Genomic DNA, 19,456 nt, shown 5'->3' with positions numbered 1-19,456 from the left:
GAACCTAACATAGAAATCCAAATGAAAGACATAATTTAAACAAAGTTATTTTGCTTTTCTTTTTCAATTGACGGTGACTTGATACCCAATTACATGCTCTCAAGCAGAGATTAATTCATGAATACTTTTTTTTATTAATTACTTTAGAAAAAAGCTTCCTCTACAATGTACACCCTGTTGCACATGAGTGACGGGGAACATGACCCCAATATCAAAACTATCAATTCTTTAAATTGAAAGGATTGTAAAACTCTCAAGTTATTTGCAGCAATGTTGGTTGTTCCCAGTGATATGCCATGAAAATGGAAAATCCACAACAGAAGAAATTAAAAACAAATGGGCAGAAACACGAGTCAATGTTTTGACTGAACTATAAGAAATTACCTGAAGGAAATGTGATGAGTACAGAAAAGTCAAACATAAAACATCACAAACACCTAAATGGAGGAAAACAAGGTCAGAGTGGGCTAAAGAGAGGCAGTCGGTAAAGTACAAATATATATTAATTACAACCCAATTCCCAATAAAGCTGGTCTCATTTTACTTCTCTTTTTTTTGTCCTTTGTCAAATTGCTAAACAAAAATTGTCATTGACAAGACTCCACAGCAGCATAGTATCGGACATATTTCAGTCAATAACTCAAGGTTTGGTTCATGTTTACTGTTAAAGGACAGTCTTCCATTTAAACTGGCCCAATTGAGCTGTGGTTACAGGTAAACTAAACTGTTCCCCCAACCATGCTGATGGGTGATATGGGGCTGATGTCAGGTGAAAGACAAGACAAGACAAGATGGCAGTCATCACCTCTACAGTAAATGCACAAGAGTTGATTGAAATTTTGAAGAGAAGAGTTCAAATCTATAGATTTGGAAGAAATTCAATTAGAACCTGACATGAATATTGTTTTTCATTAGTGAAGTTCTCAAAGAATTTAAGCTGTCGGAGGAGCCACAGCAAAATACAACCTGATATGCGATCGATCATGACATTAAAACCAGCTTAAGACCTTTGGGATTTAATTGAAAATGATTTTAACCCCATTAAAGTCAGGTTACCGACTGGCAGGCCATCAGCTTTTTTCAACTTTTTTGTGTACACAAATGCTGTTTAACTTGGTCATTGAACATATCGTTGTGAAGCTAAGGTTCTTATTTAATTGACGCAAAGCATTTAAGGATATTTTGACCACAGCATATACTCTCCATACCAACGATAATCCAAACTTACAAAATTCAAGCAACTCTCGTGTAAAGCAGTTTGCATGCACTACCGGGACTATGGGGACTTCAGAATATAGCAAGCATCTTTAGCTGTTGTTTGCCACCTTACATGAATCTATTTTAAGCTGTATGTATGTTTCAGCGTGTATATACTGAGGCAGCTGTAAATGAGGCTGTTGAAAACTGGCATCAAATAGGCAACTTCTTTAAACTTCTGAAAATGAGGACCATTGCACCATGCTTGTGTGGCTTTAAATGTCCAGCATGAAAAGCCCTGTGTTGAGCAAAATGGTCCTTATGCTTCTAATACACAAGTGGAGAAGATGCACAATGTGTTCTGGACCTAGACTGGGATTTTATGTTCATTTTAGGGTGTCTGACATTAAAACAGGGCAAAATGGAAGATAAACTCCATCTCTACCTCAAGAATCGGACAAGGCTGCATTTCTGTTGATCATGTGGAGCTATGGTGATGTATTTGATTTGGCAATTTTGAGGATAAAGTATTTATCTGTTACTTGGTGCATGTGGTAATGTGAGCTCTAAAACTGGTGACTTATAAGCTTCCACATAACAGTAGAACTATAATGTCTCCTCTTAGCATCTCATTTAACACGAGACTGACCCGCGCCCTGCTGACTATCTTGTGCTTCAGAAGAATGTTGTTATCTTTCTACATCTTGTAATGCATCTAGATGAAGCCAACACATCAATCATCTGTTTATTTATGCTGGTGTAGAAAATGTGCCAGAAGTCAGTTACTTTTCTCAGTTAACTCAAGTACATAATCTCAAACACTGGCAATAATATTAGAGGATTAATCCCGGTGATTGTTTCCCCACAGTATCACTACTGATGAGGAAATGAGCAGTTATCTCTCTAATGTGGAATGACAACATGTCGTCTTCTTCGTTGCCATGACTGCCCCTGACTGTTACGTTGCCATGACTAAGGACACATGAATACATTTTTTGTGGTCAGCATAATTGTTGCCTGCATGAGTATTAATTTCCTTGTGGTCAGTGGAAATGTTTTTATATAGTTTTGTGTTTCTCTAACATAAACAGGACGGTTGTCCGGTGTTTCTTGTGATGTTTTGATGTCAACACATGTCATCCAAAGGTTCCCACGTTAACCTTTGTTGCATTTTAGTTTTAGAAGTTTTCAGGCTCATCTCTCTGCGCTGCAGGACTGAGAGGTTCAGGAGGTCCTGTTCCCACAGCCATAAGGCTTTTTAACAGTGACTGCTGAGTTCTTCTCAAATTGATTGACTGATTTTTATTTTTTTTTTTTATTTATTTAGTCATTTATTAGTATTAGTAGTAATAGTAGTATTTTTTTTTTATTAGAATTGGTATTATTATTGTTGTTGCTAATATACAATCATTGTAAATATTTATAATTTTTTTGAGCTACTTGACTAATTTGAATTTCCCCCATTGGATGAACAAAGTATTTTTCTATTCTATTCTAGGCAATAAGAATTCTGTGATTTACAACAGAAAAAGGTCAGAAAATGTATGGAATTTTGTGTAGAGGCACTATGATTGTCCCTGCCTACAGTCTTGGTTATAATTTAGTGCCATCACTTTGGCACTAACTCTACACGTCTTTCACTAAATTCTGATTGTTTATTAACGAAACAATTAAGAGTATCTGCAGACATATCAAAGTACCTACCGGCTAACCATTGTAACAAAAATGCCATATTGTTGTCTATTGACTTTGCTTTGGTTTTTACAGAGGTTCTTTATTACCTTAGAGTATTAAAATGGTCTAAGCTTTAGGTTATGCATTTATTCAGCTCGAAGTTTTCCCGTAGGCTTAAGACCTCATTCAACTGACTTTCTTGTGCATCAGTAGCTCAGTCTCGCAGTGTAATATGTGCATTTGTCCCATGTCAAAAATGTAGTGTCACTTTCCATGTTTGTAAAGTGTGAGATGGCAAAGTACCCTTGAGCTATTCTTTTATGTAGGGAAGCGTGCTTGTTACATGATGGGAATCACAACACATAAATATAAAAATGTAAGGAGTAACCATGTTGACTTTTGTAAAAGTCGTTGCTTTTAACCAGTTTTTTTTTAAAAGTTTTCAGCTGTTTTGGTAATAGTTATTTTTGAGACTATTCAAATTGTTTTCCACTCAAAGTTAGGAGAATATATATTTTCTTTTTTCTATTGTTTTGATCTCTTTTTCAACCTAAATATTTGAACATGAGCCACTTTCCCACACACAGGTTTACTTGTGCATTAGAACCAAATCACTTTGAGTCATTACTTTGTTCTTACATTTGCAGCTCCTCTTAATTTTCTCCCAATAGCTGCTTTTCTCTTTGTCTCTGGGCTGCCAAAAACTGTAAAGCTTTATTTTCTGCATTTCCCTACCTTTGTTTCTCTATTGGCCCAGACTTCCAACCCTTAAACCTGGGAGTGACATTCATGCAATTAACAGTTGATGTGCTCAGAGAGCAGATAGAAAGATAAAACAGAGCAGCACAGCAATATTATTTTGGGACGTAAGAAAATTTCACAAATCTTTTAAATTGTAATATATGTCCATGCACGCAGCTTGATGTTGTTTAGTCTCCCTCCAAACAGGCAGCAGTGTTTGTGAGTTATTATGGTTATGGTCTTTGTTTGTTTCTCATTCATTTGAACAGTCAGTACTTTGTTGCAGTCATTAGACTTTGAATTTGTATGTTGTCGTAATTTTTTAATTTTTCTATTTTAAATGTAGAATAGCGACTAGCCCTGATACTCATACTAACGGTTTGTCGAGGCATTGTTGGTTTTATAGCCCCTTCAATCTGTACTACATATCGCAGGCAGCTGATTCTTGATTTAGTTGTCATCAACTTCTGGTTCCGTTTTTCTGGGTTGGCTGCCCACCCTAAAGATATGTTTAAAAAATAAAAGTAACCATATATGTAAAGACACTTAGCATTGCAGATGTGGAGCCCTGTGTGAAGTGGAAGTGATCTTTTTGTATTTTAAGAATGGTTAATCTAAATATGAATCTAACTTCATAATTAATGCACATTATTCTCCTCAACTTGATTTGTATATCATGCAGAGCACTTTCATGGATAACGATATTACACATTTTTCTGAACAAACCTGTGAGCTCAGATCTTCAGACCCATTTAAGTCTTGAAAATCTTTGCTAGACTTATCAGAATTGATAAACTGAACATGTAGAATATAAATGCTAATTCTGTTTTACTCCATTTCTAAATTAAAAATAGAAGTTAATTTAAAAAAATGTTTGAAAGCTTACAGAAAAACAAATCCACCGATGTTTAAGTAAACATGTTTATTACAGACAAGAATATATATATATATATAATATATATAGAGAGAACATGTAAATATTTCTATGAATATGGTTGTCAGTATTTTTCACATCCCTGTTTTTTATATGTATATTTTTATGCATAATTTTGTTTATTTGCATTTGATTCAGAAGATATTCATAATTCCACACTTAAAATTCATGGGTGTCAATAATTCTAGCCACCACTGTACAGTGTACAGATGGAGCATGGTAGATGTGGATGATGTGCTTTACGCATCCATTAACCAAGGCAGGATAGAGAAGGCAGGTAGTAGAGCAACACACACCAGCAGTGTTGTATGAACTTAGTAAAAATGCTTTCCACTTCAAGGATCTTCCAGTCCAGGAAGCTACAGTGATGATAATTTGGAGGATGAACATTTAGGTTTGCTATAAATATGTGAATTATTGTCATCTAATGCCATGCTGGTTTCTTGAAGCACATTATTTGCAACTGACGTGTCACCTTGAACAGTAAAAAGTTAGTTGTGTGCAAATAATAAATGTTAGGTTTCATCTCCTGTTGCAGGAAAAAAAAAAAAAAAAAAAAAACAAGAAGTGGAAGCCTAATGTCCACAGAATAGATAAGTATATAATATAACCATTCACAACTTTTATGGAAAAATAGTTCTCATATTAACAATACTTATAAATGCAGAACATATGGCAATATTTAAATACATATGTGTCTAATAAATTCCAGTGGTGCTTTTCTCAGCTCGGATCCAGTTATATTTGCTGATCTTTATCCACCTCAGAGAGCAGCAGAGATTGTCAATCTGCAGGCCAAGACTTTTGTGTGCTTGTGGGGCTCCTTGGCTGGGTCTTTGGACTCCCCTGAAAACGACATGAACGGGAGAGGGCCAAGATGTAAAAGACCTTAATTCTGCAAATAAATACACACAGAGGCCATCATGGTAAGAACACCTGTACAAAGATAGTTAATTAACCAACATCTCTCAAAGGAGCTTTAATGTCTTTTAATCAAACACTTAAATGTTTTACATTGTAATGTTTGTTGTATTAATCAGTGTTAACATAATTGAATTTACTAGTAATGTATTGACTTCTCTTCAGTGTGTAACAGTAGTTGGTAACACCTGAAGAGGGCAGCAGTGCGACATCAATCAGTGCTGCCCACACCCAAACTGTAGCTTGGAGTGTCGAACTTATCCCACCCGCGTTAAAAACAAGAGTCACTGTGTATTACACTGTGCAGTCAAGTAGCGAGTGTGACCAGCGCCCGCCTGCTTGAATGTCTTTGTCTCCAAATATTCAAAAATTACCCTGAATACAAAAACATAATCCCTTAATGTTCCCAGTGTAAAGAAAATTATAATAATATTTTAATTGCAGACATTTGATCATTTTAAGCAACATTGCTCATCTTAATGATATATAACTTAACACTAATTATAGTTGCAGTGTGGCCTGAGCTTGTTGACCTTACATTGATTATTGTAATAATAATAATGATGTGCACAGCTCCTCAGGAGGTGGTGAGTAGGAAATGAACTCACCACAGCAGTCTGGGTCTTAGTGTAGTTCATATGAGCATAGAGAAGCACAGCTGTGTCATTGTGTGCCGCCTCCAGTGCAATTGACAGAGCATTACTGCCATCCTGCAGACACCAGAAAGAGTAAAAGTCAGCTCACTGACCATGAAAACCTGAGAGTTTCAACAAGAACAAAGAGCTTTAGAGTTTCAGATGGGCCGCGTGATTAACATTATTCACGGTTGTTTATTTTTCCAGTGGGTTCAGCATCCTATCATGCATCTGTGATTAGCCTGTTGAAAACAAAACAGAGGACAATAAGTCCTGAATCTTTACACTTTCTTTGCCTTTTGGGATCTTTAGATTCTTCTCAATTTGAAGTGCAAGTGAAAGTGACTTAAATGTGTTGTAAAGCTTTTTCTTTCACTCATTGTACAAGATGTTGGTTGATACTACAGTAGGGCACAGGAGAACTATCTCCAGTTTTGTTATTTTGAGGCAAAGGTTCATTACAGTTGTAAGGAAAGTAAGAGAGAAAATAAGAAATGTAGATGATGTCTGAGGATGTTTTGTCTTTGTAAAATATCTCACACCTTAGCACATTGTTAGGTGTTTCTGTTGTATTCATATTGCAGACACTATAGAGACATCTATGTATGGAGTAAAAATTAAGCTAAAATAAGGGTCAGCACTGGCATCAAACTATTTCTTGCATGTTGTAACTCAGCCTTAGAGTCATGGTTTGTCATGAAAATCTTTTTTTTTTTTTTTTTTGATTGGGGAGGTGGGGGCTTTTGCAAATTCCCTCTGCTTCAGTCCAGCTGCGCTGAACTGAAACACAATCCAGGAGCTGCCTCTACCAAATGGCCAACTAATTCTGGCACAGATGCGAACACTCAAATATCTGTCTGCCTGGCTTGTCTTCAAGTATCCAGACCAATCCACTGTGAAATCACTTTAAAAATCACAAGGCTGAGCAGATTTTAAAAAGAGTAAGCAATGAAAAGAGTTTTGCTCCATAACAAGGCAAGTGCACGTTCTGTTGGTGGTTGAAATGATAACTCTTTTCCATCCTGGATAGTCTATTTCTTCCTTTTTCCTTGAAATGGACTCTTTTTGGGACCAGCAGTTGCAGTTGGGTCATAGTGTGGGTCATTTGAAGTATGCAGAGAACTGCAGAAACCTGCAAGGCACTGTCTGAAATCATCAAGTCTGAACAGAAGAGCTGTGGCTTTTTAATTCTTCCCCTGGGACCGTGAGTAGCAAGGTGATTGCATTTCCTGTATGCAGCACTGATTGGAGTTAAAGGCAGATGACACTAATCTGATTGTGGCTCTTCAGCTTTCAGCCCATCTTGCTTAGTGAGAAAATATTTTAAAGAGGGAGAGAAAGGTGACAAGAGGGGGAAAACTGAACAGACTAGTTTCCCATGAGGAGCCGTTTCCTGAACAGATTGAGCTGAATGCCAGGCCAAAAAGCACTCCGATGTTTTCAGCAGACCCAACAACTGGACTGAGGTATTTGGCTCAGGGGAGGAAATTTAATGCTCCTGCCATTTAGTGAATCAGCTAAAAAGCTATAAACATAAATGCCTTACATTATCCACAATAGAGATGTCACAACCAGGCTGTTCTAGAAGTAGTCTGACAATCTCCGCACGGCCGTGCTCACTGGCACACATCAGAGCCGTAGATCCCTCATCGTCTTGCACATTTACGTCAGCGCCACACTCGAGCAGGGCTCGCACCATCTCCTGCCGCCCGTGGCTTACAGCCAACATCAATGCCGTTTGGCCCGCCTGCAAGAGAAGACATATTTCCTTTTTTTAATCCCAACAGTAGTTTCAAAAGTTATTTGGTAGGTTATCAAGTCCATGATTAGAACATTTCCTATATAGTACATTTTTAGATAAATGGCAACTAAAAGCATCCTAATGCACATGTTAAATGACTGATTTACAAACCATCAATATGGTAAAAATATAAATATCAAAATAAATATCAAAAAGACCGTTGACTTAAAGGGATAGTTCGCCTCTTTTGACATGAAGCTGTACGACATCCCATACTAGCAATATTATTTATGAACATTTTCTTACCCCCCGCTGCGTACTGTGAGCTGAGTTCCAGCCTCGTTTTGGTTTGGCGTTGGCGAAGGTAGTCCGGCTAGTTGGCTGGGGCCACAAAAATAAAGCGTTTTACTTCTCAAAACAATATGCATTCAAAAGAGTAACACATTTCCATCACAAAATCGTTGTGCAGGGAAAAAGTCAGACCTCACAATCGCTTGGCGCTATTTTCTCTCCCTTGTATCACTCCGTGATTGCCACCTGCCTATCGCTGCGCCTGTTACGGTGTTTACTGCTCGGTCTGCACTTCGGTCTGCACAGTTTACACAGCCCATAGTGATACGAAGGGAGAGAGAAATAGCGCCAAGAAATTGTGAGGTCTGACTTTTTCTGGATGAACGATTTTGTGATGCAAATGTATTACTCTTTTGAAATATTGTTTTGAGAAGCAAAACGCTTTATTTTTGTGGCCCCAGCCAACTAGCCGGACTACCTTCGTCAACGCCAAAACGAGGCTGGAACTCGGCTCACAGGACACAGCGGGGGGTAAGAAAATGTTCATAAATAATATTGCTAGTATGGGATGTCATACAGCTTTATGTCAAAAGAGGCAAACTATCCCTTTAAACTAAAGATTATCTATCAAAACATTTTATGTACTGCTCCTTTAGACCTGCAGTGCCCTCTTTAACAGCACTTCAGTTTTGATGGAGCTGGTTATTTACACAACTCAGATTTTACTTGCCAGCTCTGGGTGTCCTTCCTACAGCAACCCTGCTAGTCTGGCCCTCTCAACAACAGTGTCTACATTGTGCCATTTCATCCAGGCTGTGTCAGTGATCGCCCCTTTATTCACTCATCTATCACTTCCTTTATAAAAGACACTCAGTAGTAGGCAGTAAATTAAATTGCAGGTTCTTAATTTGATTTGGCAGCTACAGATGTCGAGTCTGTAAAACAGTATGGTTTGTTCTTTCTCTTCAAAATTAAATGGACCATGCTTCTTTCACTCTTTTGAGGACCATACAGTGCATAAATAAGATGGTTCATTTAGTGCATTAAAAGCAGAACTGAATCAACAGGAACAGTCTTGCAAGTACTTTTGCCAGTGCAATTTAGTACATAACTGCTGATTGCTACAACTAAACTTAACAAAACAGCTGGAAATTTAATTCCAGAACTTAAAAATGCATTGCATTCCTCAGGTTTTATTCCTCACAGCAACAATAACAAGCACCAGTAATTAGATTTATGGTCACTGATGCCATAAATTCAGTCCCATGACTCTGAAGTGCGAGAACCAGTAAGGCGCCGCAGACACTAGACAATCCGATTAAAATCAACCGCAGAGATAAAACCCCTCAAAAATGTAAAGATTCTCATAAATGACTTGTGTATCATATCTGGCTACACATTGGCTTAATCAAGTCTAACCTATATGTGATTATAGTGCTTCACCACAGCAAAAACTTTCAAAATGTAGCTTGTTTATTTCATTGGAGAGGTGTAGTCATTTTAAATTAGGTACCTCAAAACTATTTGTCACAAAAGGGAGAAGAAAAGAGGAGAGGCTTACCTTTTTTTTATAAACCGAATACGCTGCAGACGCTTCATTTTTCAACAAATGTCTGCTCAACAATTAAAACAGCAAGTGCTGAGTATATGTCAACAAAGACCACATTGAGTTCTGCATATGCTGCATTTGAAGAACAAACGAGTGGAGTGAAGATAAAGTGAACTTGACCACTTATCACATTAAAATAAAGATAAAAAAGAATTATCCCAATCAGTAAGCTTGCATGCAGTTAGGTCAAGCTACAGTTAGAATTCGACCTGGACTGCTGTCTTTGTCCCAGTATACATGCATAGGAGCAGAATTTAATTTGCAACCGAAAAGTATGTCCAACACCGCAACGCTGTGAACTGTGTGAGAGAACGTTGAAGACATTCTACTCCCAACTTTCGCTGTGGGAGATCATTGTACATGTAAGTAAAACTGAATTCCCACACAAGTATTGTCTAAGTTATTTGAATGGTGATTTTGTCAGATGATGCTGCGGTTATCTGGATTTCAGAATTTGGTCAGATTAACAAAATAATTTGGTTGTTTTCTAGTGCTTTGTTAACTATTGTGAAAGGAAAGGATGGACAAACACAAACATGGAGCCTATCCCAGCCTATTATTAAGCCTGTAAGAGGTTATCCATCGGATCAAATTATTTCAACCAAGTCTTCAAAAGATTGTGGTAATTTGGAAGGCTCCAAGATGTGAAATAAAAAGCGAGAAGAGGGGTGTTTTGTGTTAAAGGACTCTGATGAACTGATGATAACTTGCCTGGCTGGCTTTAGCATTCACGTTGCCTTGACTGAAGAGCTTTTTGACCACAGCCATGTCGTCCTCCTCCTTCACAGTCGAGAGAGCAGCCAGCATAATGGCTGTGTAGCCCGCCTTGTTCTGCTTATCCACAGAGCACACACCTGTAGGAATCATGCTTTAGTGCCATGGATTTAAGCTTAGAAATTAGGGCAGATGTATCATCTTAACATTGGCTTACTGACGGCCAATAATAAGTTAGCACAGGAGAAAATAGGCTTCCCAGTGCAAAACTCACTGCACATTGACAGTGATTCAAGGTCCCACCAACGCACTCCCTCCATATAAAATGTAAACTGCCAGTTTTATGAAACAAGTAGAGACATGTCGGGTTGCTGCTTCCTACACAACATAAAACAGCTCCAGAGCCAGGCTACATTAACTTTTGTTCCAGCAACGTAAATAAAACACAATGATTCCAAGTTATGTTTGATTTGTTATAAAGAAATCTGGCATCAAAATTTGTTGAAACAGTTTTGTCCATGTCATAATTCTCCCTAACCTGTGTCTAGCAGAAGTCCAACCACTCCGAAGTTGGAGTGGGAGACGCTGTAGTGAAGAGCTGTGTTGCCGTTGCCATCAGTCATGTTGACTACATGCTGCAGCAGCACCGACGACACCTCAGAAAATGCCATCAAGTAGTCGGTGACCCGCAACGGCTGAGCCATCTTTGCACTGGAGATTCTGAACCACTCGAGCTGGACAGTGTGAGTGCTTGAGAGCTGAAGGTGGGGGTGTGAAGAGATATATAATTATACACTGAAAACAAGTGAAAGAAACAGCACCTGAAGCAGTGCATATATCTTAGAGAGACAGAAGTAGTTACAATCATACACTGTATTCCAACAAAGTCAGTCTCTATTTGTCTTCCGTTAAAAGTAAGCTGAAAGGTCACTGAATGTTAAAGGAAATTCTTTTATAATCTGTTGGTAAACTACAACTTGGGCTCCCTTCCTGAGCCTTTTCTCTGGTTGACTCCTCTGTTATCGTTACATAAAGCTCCTATTGTTTGTCATAGTATGACAAACATACGCCAACGCAAAAGAATACAATCCCACATCTTTCATAAACATTAATTATGACATGAAAATGCTACAGTTTACTTTGTATTCTTGTAGTGTTGAACTGATAAAGTTGAATGTGTTATTGTGATAAGGTTATTTAAAGAAGAATAAAGGAACGCACCACTTCCTTACTCTTCAGTGTTTTGACGTCATCGTTTAGGTGGTTCTTCAAAATGAGACAGGCTTCGCGCATTTTTGAGCTAAACTCAAACCTGTGACAAACAAGCAGAATCACCCGTTGCCTGGATATGGAATATGAATGACAGAACTTTCTCCATATCAAATATAATCTGAAAGCATTCACATTTACAGAAAGAGGAAGTGCACCAGTCAATTGGTTGGTTGATTAATCAGGCCTTTTTGCCATTTAAAAAGAAATATATGTATATACACGCACACGTTGTTTAATGCCTCATGTCGACCTCTAGTCACAGCACAACACTTAAATTTGGGAAATTGTATGAATCCAAGTCTATTAATGACCACACAAATGAAGTGATTTCATTTTTTAACAACGTACTTTTCTTTCACAGCATCAGATGAATAATTTTCAGCTCTCAGTGTTTCCTCATCACTGTCACTCTCATCCAGGTTGACATTTCTCTCCTCCTCTGAGGTTTCTTCCTCCAAAGCCGCCTCATCCTCCTCTGTGCTGTCCAAGCACTCGCCTTCTCCACTTTCTCCAGAGGAACTCCCATCTTCCTCCTCTTCATCTTCTTCCTCCTCCTCCTCCTCTTCCTCACTGGAGGTAGATTCATACCTAAAAAAGGAAAGTATTTGTGTTTATATCATTTTCTTTTTAGGTGACAAGTATAGGCAGGTTTTTGTTTCTTTTGTGTCAAGTCTGTGACCTGGTCAGAGTATTATTTCCAAGCCCTAGACTTTGTGTCGCCTTCATTTTATTTTTTGCTGTAGTAAAAATAAAAAATAGGTTCATGTTACTGTTACGCACCCCCCATTTAGAATACCAACAAACTGCAGGCTCTTCTTCCCAGCAGTCCGATTCTCTGTCGAGTTACTCCCATCTTTCCTCTTCATGATTGATTTCAGCATACCTGCTGCCATAAAGGCGGAAAACAGTAGATCAGCACACAAACTGCACGACAGACTTATTTTATCAGTTAGAAGCAACTGAACTGTAATTTCATTCAGATAATCTAAGTTTTGTTTAACATTTTACAAAATAGGGTTACACTTTATTTTCATTCTTTGGAATGGACCAAGTAATTTGTAACAATGCTTTTCCCAACAGACTGCTTTCATATAGTAAAATAGTAATTAAGAAAAAAAAAAAGTTATGGTTGCTTTTAAATGGGTTATTTCAGTTTATTGAATTTGGTAACATATTTAGGTGCTCCTTTGTCCACTATGACCTTATTAGAATCATCATTCTTCTGTTTTATTTCAGCTCTCAATGCTCTGCAATGAAAGCAAACATTGCTCACCTGTCTTGGTATTACTGGCTGTGGTCTCCTCGCTTTGGTCTGCCTCTTTTTTCTCGACCACACCAACAACCTCTTCATCTGGTGAGACCTTGTATTCAGCAATGGTCAGCTGTCTCTTCTTTGGCGCCGTAACTTTCTGCTCCCCAGCCTTTTCATCACTCAAGTTCTCCCACTGGCAGCCGACATTGACCAGTACAGCAGCAGCTGGTTCTGGTGCGGCCTCAGTCTGGGTGCCCTGTTCTGTCAGATCCATTTCCAAGTCTTCACCTACACATACGTCGGTCACCTCTGGACAGCACAAAACCGCAGCATGTTTTAATGCTGCTGGTAGTGTCTCAACCTGTGCATTTGTCATGTTTGGTTTGGCAAGAACTTCCTTTTCAAAAGTGACTTTCGAGGATTTTTCCTCCATCTGAGCTCTAAGGAGTCCCAGGTCTTTGTCACTAACACTCAAGCGATCTTCCAGAGCCACAATAGATTCCTGCTGGAATTTGATGGTGTCCTGTAAGGTGTCTATCTCACGCTGTGCCTCGCTGGTCAGCCCAAGTAGTGACTCCATAACCCAAACCTCCGCCTCCTCTGTGTCTGCTCTGACTTGTATAGCCTGGTCATGAACGAGAGGGGCCTCCGTTCCTGTAAATTTTTCACATACACTCACCTCGGTGCCAACAGATGAGTCTTTTACACCATGGCTGTAGTAGAAAACAACAGAGGCCATGGGGACATCATCCCCAACAGCCACTGATTTCTTTTGAACAATCACTTTTTCTGGAGTGTTTACTAAAACCTTAGATGACTGTTGTGGAGACTTTTGTTCCTTCCCCTCAAATTTTTCAGTCAATCTTTTCAGCTCACCAGCTTTTACAAGACCTTTGTGCCCAGTTGTTTTAGGTGAAGTCAGTCGACTGTTTTCAGTTTCGAGGGTCTCTGTGGTTTGAGTAGAGGACTCTGCAGACTGTTGCTTCTGCAGGGCAACCTCCATGGCAACTTTCTTCTCCTCCAGGGCCAACACAAGCATGTCTTTCTCTGCACGAAGCTTGGCCACCTCTTTCTCAAGTGCAGGAACACCCTTAACTCTTTCCTCCATCTCCTTAAGCTGCTTCAAGGCAGTAGCCATCTGCTCTCTTACTGTCTGCAGCTGGCTGGGTGGGATTGGGGTCACTGCGGTGCCAGCAGCAGGAGTGCTGCGCCCAGAGGTTTGAGGACTGGGTTTAGTCCAGTTACTCTGCAAAGGTTGAATGGATGGAGAGGGTGTGAGCTGTTTGGGAGGATCTGCAAGCTGGAGGCGCCCACCATTCTGGTGCTGGTGGGTTTGTTCCTGCTGTAGGCGCAGACTAGTTTCCAGAAGAGTCCGCTCAACTCTTGGGTTGCGTTGCGGTGGAGGTGGTGGCACTTTAGCCCCAGCAGACAGAGGAGGAACGCTGAGGAGAGTTACGGGGGAAAGAGAGAGTCCCTCACAGGGTGCTGAGCCAAGGCGGTTACGTGGCGGTGGTGGCGGAGGAGCTCTGCCATCTTCACTGGCCGGGGATGCAAGCGACTCTGTTGATGTCCAGCCACTGGTACGTCCCCCGACACCTGGACTCCTCTGGGAAAGTTTGAGCCCCCGGCCGGGACGCCTGGAGCTGACAGGTGCCCGGCGGAGGTTGTGCCCACTCTCTATCTCTTCAACATATTTAAGGAAGTCCAGGTCCAGCTGAAAGCCATATGGAGTCTGGACCGAGTAAGAGGCCGGCTGGTCAGCCTCTTCCTGACTGGAGTAATGGAATGGGGAGCCTAAATCTGAAAAGAAAAGGGCATCGTGGAAAACACCTCATTAATACTTAAAAGAACATTTTTCAGGGCATCTTTTATTAGCTTTCTCATTCAGGATTATTTTCCAAAGCCTTTGGTGTACATGAGTGAGCTTGAACAAATATGTTGAATTTTACTTTTTATCTGAAAACGTGGATATATATTTTTTTACATGTTTTAGTTAGTTTCTAATTAACATTCTGTTGGCTTCATCACAAGCTGCCATCATCAGTTGTAAACAGAGGAAAGTATGCATGTGTATTTGTGGTTACAAACAACGCAAATAAAGAAGGATTATTGTAAAACATTGTTTCATTTTGTGTTGATAAAGTCAAATAATTGGCCACAATGTGGGAATATATACAGGGGCTAGTTTACATGCCTGATTATAATATTATAACAAGGAATTTGTTTCCCCCCCCCCCAAATTGGTGGTTTACTCAAACTGGATATCAAAGTCCTTTTTGCATCACTCACATTGTAACACACTACAATGCCAACGATGTTTTGCGCGGAAACAATTGTGCCAGAAGAATGCTGTGGAAGACTACTAAGAGAACAATGGACTGCGGAAAGCCGCGCCACCAGTATGATTACATTGTTACTGACACCTACACTGTTCCTATAGCAACCCATAAAGATAGATTGGATCCAGGCATCACTAGTTCAGTCTGATCACTGGCACATAACACTGGAAAAGTCTGTTCTAAAGATCTGATTTAAGAAAAGAAAAAACATTTTACTGCAGTGTAAACAGCCAAATATATTCCGTTTCCTGTGGTCAAAGCTTCCCAGCTACATGCAAGTTAAAACAAACTGACTAGGGGAATGAGTTAAAAAAAAAAAAAAACACCAAAACATCCTTTCTAGAAGTATCCAAAATATATACAATTTCAGTGTAATCTGACACAAATATAAATATTAGGCTATCCATAGTAGTAGTTTCTTACCAGGCAGTTTTGGGTTAACTTGTACCGACTGGGTCATGTTTCAGGACTGGAACCTCTTAGTTCCCACAGCTTCTAATCAGCACCTGGCTTAAAGAAAAGTTACATGAATGCATTCATCATTGATAGTAATGTCATTGCTAAAACAGCGCAAAGCAGTCGTCTGAAAATATTAGATCGAGCCCATCTTTGACGGAGAGTAAAAAAGTTGTAATATAAGATAAAAACATGGCAACAATCTCAAATTTTGGCCTTTCAATGAACTTCTTTTAATAAAAGAAAGCTTTACACAACAAAAGAAGGTTCCCTCTAGACAACTCAACTGGTTCCATACTCTCAGTTAAATTGTGGATATGACTGCTTCCTTACAGGAGTTGTAAACAAAGTCCAGAGAGGCTTTAAGAACTTTTTTTATGGCTCATTAACACAATTGACAGCTTGTGACTAGCTTCCAAAGAGGGGGAATCCCCCCTTTTTTGGAGAGGTTTTGTTACATGCATCCCATGTTTGCTTTTTCTCCCAAGAAAGGTCTAAGGACATTGGGCCTGAAATCATTCACACTTAAAACCGTATGACAGCTGCTCTTTTAACAACAGCACTGCAACATCCATCTCCTGAAAAAAAAAAAAAAAAAAGAAGTTTCTCCACAAAAATAACTTTTTTTTTTCTCCCGCTTTACCGTCACTTATTCAGACACCTGGGGCAGATAAATTCTCAGTGGTATGACCAAATTAAAAAAATACCTCAATGCAAATTTGCATTACAACCTTACAATTAAAAACATCAGATTTAATTGACACTTTTTTTTGTTAAAATGAGAAATTACTGACTGTCTGAAGGTCACCAGTTGGAGATAGTTCCCATCAGAAAAGTGCACAGGCCAGAAGGCAACAGTAACTTAAATGTGACATTTTAAGTTTACCTCCTTCAGCCGCTCAGAGAGAGATTCAAGCAGCTAGAGCTCAGGCTGGTTCCCTCCTTCCTGCTCCACACAGCCCTGCAAAATGGAGACACAGGCATATCATGATTACAAAATACACTGCTGTCACAATACAGAGGCACACCATGAGGCGCCAAACTCTAAATAAATTCATCAAGAAACTTGACAAATCCACAAGCTTCCAAACTGGGGCGTGACGAGTCAGTGAATGCTTTGATGAGGGGGAATAAGACATGAAACATATCAGATTTTTATAGTCATCCAACACTAAATGAAAGCGTGTCATCCAAGAAAATGAAGTACAAAGACTCCCAAAGTCGAAGCTTAGGAGCACAGAAGTTGGTTTTCGGTGGTGCAGCACAATTAATCACTTGTTTTTTTGTTAGTTTTATTTTTTTGTTTTTGTCAATTTGTCACCCACACTGTGTGTGAAAACATGTGCAGCCCCAGTTACCTCCCACACACACACACTAAACCTAAGATCCATGCTCTCAATCATGTTTTTTAAAAACATACACACACGATTCCCAGCAGCCTTGAGCACATTCCTAACACATGCTGTCGAAACACGCCAGTTGTCCTTGTACCTCACTGACTACTGATAACCTGTAAGCACATCATCTGTCAGCTCAGACTACACCAGACAAAGACTTAACTGTCAAAGAAAAATCCAACAGTCATTCACACAGATGGGCAACTAATTACCCGAATCCATATTACATGTGACTGGGTAATGATTAGAATGTCCAATATTCTCAAATAAAAGGAAAATAATCTATCTGATGAAAGGGTTTCTGCTTCATGTCTTCTTATAATCCAGAGCTCTGTTTCTCTTCAGCACTGAGTCAGCTTCCACACTAAGGTCCGCCCACAGTAAACACGATGCCTCGGGATCTGGGCCAATCAGACACGAGGTATACAAAAGCTTTCCAAAGATGTGGCCTCAGTACATTCAAAGAGAAGCACTTTGAGCTTTAGTGACTGATTTTCTTTAGAGTTTGCAGAGTTATAAACAAGTGACATGTTTCTCTAGTAGTTGGTCCAATGGTCAGATTTAGTAACATGCAATCCTGGTGTTGACCAAAGTTTCTAGAACTTTCTCAACTTGAGGGAAGCACAGAAATTGAGTTTAGATGTAATTTGTTCATCTACATCAAAATTCAGCTGAAGTTTGTGTCAAAATTTTGTAATCCAAACATATTCGTTTGGATTTTTTGGAATGTGCATCTTTAAACTTGTGTCTGTTGGGTAGTTTTGCCATGTTCTTATTACTGGTATAGATATTGCTTTTTCTATTGGTTTAACAGCTCTGGGCAGATTTTAGTGAAGCAATTGTTTTAATAAAATGGTATCAGAAACATATTCTAAGTGCAGATGGAGAGGTTTCCAGCCATTTTATCTATTCATTTTTGTTATCTTAACTGTAATGCAGGGTCAGAAATCAGGCACTGAGCATCCCCTCGTTAATATAATCTCTGACATCAAACACAGTGATGGCAGCATCATCCTGTGGAGACACTGTTTGGAACAGAGGCTGGAAGAACAGTCGCAATAGAGGAAAGATGGATTCAGGAAAAGAGCAAGCAAAAAACATAATTTGGAGCCTGACAAAGTGGATTCTCGTGATCAGGATCCCGTGAGACTCCAGCTGCCATGCAAGGTAAGCCATCCACAGTTAGATAGAGAAGTCATGAAACACAATGGATGCAGTAAACAATTGGATACAGCGAGAGGCCCCTCTGAAGAAAATGCAGCTCGACAGACCATTAAAAACCAACAACTAATGCTGAGCTGCATCAATTTCAGAACATAATTAATGAATTATTCATTGTAAAGTTAGACTGCCTGGCAAACAGTAATTATCACCATGGCCGCAACTCGAGTCTTCTAATCTTCTACCCATATCTTTCTTTTTCTCCCTTTTTCTCTGTATTTTTCTTGCCTCAGCTTTGTCTCAGCCCTCCTCCCCTCACATGACTTCTTCTCTTCTCACCCAGAACTACCATCAAAACACTTACACACACGCACACATTTCCCTCAGCTCCTCACAAGTGTTGCTGTTTTTCTCTCTGATTTGATGACAGCAAATTACAGACTGCAGGGAGAAGCTGCATTCCTTCCCTCCATACCCCCGAGTCCTGACCAGCTGAGAGCCACACTGTCGAGACTCCCCGACACAAACACAGAGGCACCAATGTACACACACACACACAAGTTCTCGTAATGACACGCAAGCAAAAAGCACAATTACAAAAATGACCAGGAAGACGAGGCTTTCACCGAAGCAATATGAACATGAGTCATGAAACATACGAAAGAAAAAATGGCTATAGTCATCAATGAAATGAAGAAGATTTGTTTACTCAATGAGGATTAGCTGTAGGAAAAGTAGGGACTCAACTTGGGTTTGAACCCAAGTTTCTGTCTCTTCATGTAATCCTGGACTACAGCGAAGATCTTGAGATCTGGACTTTGTGGAGCCTGTACCTTCTGCTGCCTGCTCCTTGTTCTTAAAGCTGAAGGTAAGTCTTTCTATTTGTTGTCGTCAAGCAGCAGGATGAATTTGGGACCGATGGGTAAGAATCTAAGCATCTACAGTTGGGTAAAGCTGATGGAAGATGCCATCGTCCATCAGAGATGTCTGACATGCATTACCACGGTGACGCATCATCACGATGCCCTTGATTGTGAGGCTATCAACCTGCTCGCCTCTCCCAGCCGATTCCCTGAATCAAACTTCTGCAAAGTGCTGTGTATATACACACACACACACACA

The 19,456-nt window shown here is 39.6% G+C and overlaps 1 protein-coding gene across 8 annotated transcripts in view; it reads right to left on the bottom strand.

The window, feature by feature from the left end:
- Positions 1 to 4,519: 4,519 nt before the first annotated feature.
- Positions 4,520 to 19,456, bottom strand: part of kank3 (KN motif and ankyrin repeat domains 3) — a 32,373-nt gene continuing 17,436 nt past the window's right edge. For 3 of the 8 annotated variants that reach the window (XM_075485656.1, XM_075485657.1, XM_075485658.1), the window contains exons 2-12: positions 16,663 to 16,737; positions 15,744 to 15,830; positions 13,003 to 14,781; positions 12,510 to 12,615; positions 12,078 to 12,317; positions 11,679 to 11,769; positions 10,996 to 11,215; positions 10,455 to 10,597; positions 7,649 to 7,849; positions 6,076 to 6,177; positions 4,520 to 5,392 (exon numbers count right to left, since the gene is read on the bottom strand). In XM_075485656.1, the coding sequence (XP_075341771.1) occupies positions 5,330 to 5,392; positions 6,076 to 6,177; positions 7,649 to 7,849; positions 10,455 to 10,597; positions 10,996 to 11,215; positions 11,679 to 11,769; positions 12,078 to 12,317; positions 12,510 to 12,615; positions 13,003 to 14,781; positions 15,744 to 15,780 (2,982 nt within the window). In that variant the 5' untranslated portion in view covers positions 15,781 to 15,830; positions 16,663 to 16,737 and the 3' untranslated portion in view covers positions 4,520 to 5,329. Of the gene's footprint in view, positions 5,442 to 6,075; positions 6,178 to 7,648; positions 7,850 to 10,454; positions 10,598 to 10,995; positions 11,216 to 11,678; positions 11,770 to 12,077; positions 12,318 to 12,509; positions 12,616 to 13,002; positions 14,782 to 15,743; positions 15,831 to 16,662; positions 16,738 to 19,456 lie in introns of all 8 variants that reach the window. The other 5 variants (XM_075485659.1, XM_075485660.1, XM_075485661.1 and 2 more) reach the window with 3 other exon arrangements.

The sequence above is a fragment of the Odontesthes bonariensis genome, chromosome 15 (assembly GCF_027942865.1).
Source record: "Odontesthes bonariensis isolate fOdoBon6 chromosome 15, fOdoBon6.hap1, whole genome shotgun sequence".
NCBI lineage: Eukaryota > Metazoa > Chordata > Actinopteri > Atheriniformes > Atherinopsidae > Odontesthes > Odontesthes bonariensis.
Note: the sequence above shows the minus strand (reverse complement) of the source record. Positions and strands in the feature narration are given on the sequence as shown.